Below are 4,741 nucleotides of genomic sequence, written 5' to 3'. Positions count from 1 at the left end.
AGACACTAGGAAAATCAGGTGGCACAGGGGGCACCAGTGGCAAAAACTGTTGTTGTGTCCTTAGGCAAGACACTTCACCCACATTGCCTAGTATGAAATTTGTGTGTGTGAGTGATGGTGGTGGTCGGAGGGTCTGATGGCGCCTATTGGCATGACAGCCGTGCTTCCGCCAGTCTGTCCCAGGGCAGCTGTGGCTACAATAGTAGCTTACCATCACCAGGTGTGGAGAAAAAGAATAATGAATCTATAAATGCTCTGTAAAGTGTCTTTGTGACATATGTCTGTGAAAAAGCTCTATATAAATAAAGACTTACTTACTTACAGTTTACTTTGCCCTACAAAGTCAAAAGAGTTGAACTCCAGAGTGTGAAACTGAGAAAAATGACTTCAAAGTTTCTGTTTGTCCAGACAAAAGGATAATAGGCAGGCTCCAAAAATTTGACAACTAGTTGCAATAATGAAGAAATATTTGCATGTGAAAAATATTGAGCTCAAAATGTCCCTTTGACCTTATTTGTCAGTTCCTGTTCTGTGTCTTTGGATCATGAGCCAAAAAGTTTTTGTGCAAAGACAAAAGGCAGAAACTGACATGATCATGATTTGTTAGATTTCCAGACTTTCATCCATTGGAAGAAAAAGATTCCCCAAGCTCCAGTCATCATGTGTTAGTTTGAAATGATCTAGAAGAGTTTTGGATTTCCTGTTTAGTGTCGATCAGGATCATGTGGTGACATTTACATACACAGTTTGACACAAGTGACTTTGAAGTATAGTGTGTACACTATGAAAAAATACACCAAATACTTTCACTTTAAAGTAGGTCTGTAACGATAATCAATAAATTAATTAATCGTACGTAAATTTGATTTGTATGCTTGTTTGTTTTCCTCGCTGTCTGTCGCTGTCAAAGAGGGTGAATGTTAGAGGGCTTCTATCGCTCTCTGACTCCTCTCGTTTAACATGTGTAGTGATGCTTGAACAACAGTGGATGTGCGCGCAGCCGGAGTTCAGAAAGCGCAGCTGTCTGTGCAGCTAACATGAAGCCGCAACACAAGAGCCGATGTCAGAGTAACAAAACAGTTCATCGCTGAGTGCCAAAACAAGTCACGATGCCGAATCAAAACTGGTGAGCGGGACACGTCTCAACGGCCATGTGCGTCAAATGCGGTGAGCGAAACGCAAACGATGAGAAGAAATGTCTCATGAACCCAAACCCGAGCGACACCACTAGCCCCGCTCCCAGGAGAACTCGAAATCCATTGAAATCCCACAAGACACCGACACAACACCATACAGGACAGTGACGCCCTCATAACGAAACAGCATGCTGTGTCGCGAGTTAATACGAACATTTAAATGACTAAAATGACGAGGCCACAGCAGCAGCCACAGAGAGAGTGGCCGCTATATACCAATGTAATGATTAAATTCACTTTTAAGGACAAGTTTGTTACAGAGATAACAGAGATAATCCATTTTATTTAATGCTTTGGTTGTATGTGGTTCAGCAGTGGTTTATTCAAGTGCATTTTTGTTAACAAGTCTTTGCTGTGAACCAGACACATTAGACTAGTTCTATGTTAACAAGTCTGTTTTATTTAAGCCTATTGTTTTTGTTTGTCTTACAGGTCCTATGTTAAATGTTCTTTAGAAAGTAACGTTTGTTGATCTTTGAAAGGGTGTATTTGCATTTTTATTCCATGGTCATTATATTAGTTGAAATTGGTCGCAAAATGTCAATATTATTGTTTATCGCAATAAATTCATGGTCAATTAATCGTCTGCCTGCTGAAGAAATCATCCTGAGTTTGTAGAGAACATTTTGTATGTGGAGTGACAACAAAGCAATATCCCGATCCCTCGCTCAACCTTGGTTATGAATTTAAAAAAGTCAAGGCCAAAGCAAAAGGCACCAAGAAACACCTTCCACTGCAAACAGACCAAGACATGATGTTGCTGTAAAACCACAAGAACAAGAAAGTGCAGCTCAGTCTGTTTGTCTTCTGTAACTCTCACTTAACAAACGGGATTTTGTTTTGTTGTCGCTCCACATACAAAATGTTCTCTGCAAACTCAGGATGGTTTAGGCAGTCAAAGGTTTCCTTTTTGGTCCTTCCTGTGGATCAATCACCTTTCACTATTTTTCAATGCCGTTGGGAAGAGAAACAGTTTGAACAGAGGTTTGCAGTCACATACATCTGATTCACTTTTGCATGGAGTTCGCAAACACAGACAGACACACACAGACACGCACACTGGCATAGATAGACGGATAAACACAGATGCACACATACACTCACACACACACAGACACACACACAGAGACACACTCACACAGACGCTGCTTCACTTTACACCAGAATAACTGTATGTGACGGAGCCAGTCCGTCTATGATTTTATGTGGCGTTTCCCCCCCTACACGTAACCGCGGTCTGCACTGGCGTGCCCGCACACACACACGCTGAGTCATCCCGCACACACGAGTTTCATTCATTCGCGCCGTTATTCACTGTTATCGCCTTCTCCCCTCTTTCCTCCGTTACTAATTCGCCAAGGCTGCACACTTGAGCGCGTTAGAGTAATTTATTTCATACTTGTCTCGTACCTGTCCGATGACGCCGTCTCTCTCTCCTTCGACGCGGCGCCTCTGCCAAACCGAGCCACTATTTCCTGGATGTTGAAATAGGCGCTGTTCGCGCCGTGGTGCTGACCATGTGACGCGCATTATGTAATACGATTTTCTTTACGTTTTTCAGCTATTATTTTTGACATTTAATGCACATTATTACTGTGTGCTCAACGTAGCATAGACAAGGTAGGTTTATGGTTAAATTGTTTGTCTTTAGAATGATTTTGATGTATTGCTCAGTGGGAGGAGTCAGGTGGTATAAAGGGGAGCCGTTCCTGGCTGTTAATCAGTCTGCCACCGGGTACAGAGCAGGTAACGTCGGGTGCTGTACAGAATCTTAAAGGGGACAGTTAACGCTGAACTCGACCCTGTTTCTTCGCTGTAAATACTTTTTGGATTGTTTTGCTCACTGTAAATATTCTGCACTGTTTTTGGGATTTTTGCACTTTGGACACTGGCACAATAAACCACCTGCACTCAGAATCTCGATCTTGCCTAAGTTTTTAATAGAGCCCCGCCACACTGTATTTTTTTCTTTCAGTCTTGTCTGATTCGTCTCATCATGGAACCTCCCATTGAAGAAATCAAACGTATTCTCCAGAAGGGCAATAATGAAAAGGCTGTTGCTGAAACAATGAAGCTATTGAAGGATTGGAGGAAGATTCCCATCAACATTGCCATCACCGGGGGAGTCTGGAGCCGGGAAGTCCACTCTGGTGAACGTCCTGAGGGGGGTGGACCACCGAGCTGCAGACGCTGCCCCCACTGGAGTGAAGGAGACCACCATGGAGCCCACTAAATACACTCATCCACACTTCCCTAACGTCACAGTGTGGGACCTCCCAGGAGTGGGCACCACCAGGATGCCTGCAGAGAAATATCTGGAGCATGTGGGCTTCCAGAAGTACGAATTCTTCTTCATCGTCTCTAATGTTCGCTTCACAGAAAATGATGCAAATCTGGCTCAAGAGATCCAGAGAATGGGAAAGAAGTTCTATTTTGTGCGATCTAAGATTGACAGTGATGTGTACAACGCAAAGAGGAGTCTGGGTAAGAGTGAAGAAGAAACCCTCAAGGAAATTCGAAGTGACTGCTTCAAAGGTAAGGAGAGCCTCTTTGGTTTCGTGTTCACACTCAAACTGCACACGACTGCTTATTGGTTAATGTTGAAACTATTGTTTTGGTGCAGGCCTCAAGGAGCTGGGTTTGAGAAACCCAAAGGTCTTCCTTATCTCCAGTTTGGATCTCCACTTGTATGATTTTCAAACGTTGATGGATACTCTGACAGCAGAGATGCCTGACCACAAGCGCAATGCCGTGCTCCTCGCTGTTCCTGTCTTCAACCGTGAAATCATTGAGAAGAAGAAAGAATCATTGAGTGGCCAAATTGCAGGCCTCAACGCTGTTTCCATAGTGGCTGCATTGGTTCCTTTCCCTGGTGTCTCTGCAAAGATTGATGATGCTATTTTGAAAGCATTTGTCCACGACTGTAAGATGTCACTGGGGTTGACAGAGGAGAACCTGCAGAGCCTTTCTCTAGTGTCAAACGTGCCTGTGAGTGAGCTGAAGGAGGTGATGAAGTTACCAGTGGATGAAGAGGATTTAGTCTATACCATCTTTACTGTGCTGCTCCCTCCAGTGAAGATCTTCTCTGGAGGCATCGCACCCAAACTCTACCACATCCTTGACACGTTTGCAGAGGACGCACAGAAAGTCTTCAAGAGGGCCCTGAATCCATAGAACGTCCCTCAGATGGTGCAGCAGTTTATGTAGCCATTATACTAGTGTATCAACTGTCATCATGTGTAGTTCAGTATCTAACCAAGCACACGCCACATGAGACCTGCACCTGTCTCTTTGAAACAGCACAGGGACCAAGGAGGATGGGAGGGCATCTGACACACAGGGACAGAGTGTGTACTGTTGAACATGAACATGACCTGTTGTATGCAGTGCTGAAATAAAAGTGTTTGCATGAAACAAACGTGTGGGTCATTTGTTCTGAAAATGGAATGTTGCTTTTCTTCAAATAAAGACAAATATCGTTTTCTTGAAGAATGTGGTCAGGGTTAGACCAGAGGAGCAGCAGGTAGACCTCCCTCTCCCCAGAC

The 4,741-nt window shown here is 43.9% G+C and overlaps 1 protein-coding gene across 1 annotated transcript; it reads left to right on the top strand.

The window, feature by feature from the left end:
* Positions 1 to 2,956: 2,956 nt before the first annotated feature.
* LOC110162724 (interferon-inducible GTPase 5-like) lies at positions 2,957 to 4,532 on the top strand. Its single transcript, XM_020927625.2, is given in 3 exon segments — positions 2,957 to 3,315; positions 3,317 to 3,731; positions 3,820 to 4,532. Coding segments are annotated over 3 exon segments (1,089 nt in total). The 5' UTR covers positions 2,957 to 3,192; the 3' UTR covers positions 4,371 to 4,532.
* Positions 4,533 to 4,741: the final 209 nt, after the last annotated feature.

Source organism: Boleophthalmus pectinirostris, unplaced genomic scaffold (assembly GCF_026225935.1).
Source record: "Boleophthalmus pectinirostris isolate CB_2022bp ecotype Guang Dong unplaced genomic scaffold, ASM2622593v1 HiC_scaffold_1, whole genome shotgun sequence".
NCBI classification, from domain to species: Eukaryota; Metazoa; Chordata; class Actinopteri; order Gobiiformes; family Gobiidae; genus Boleophthalmus; species Boleophthalmus pectinirostris.
This window is presented reverse-complemented; position numbering and strand designations above follow the sequence as displayed.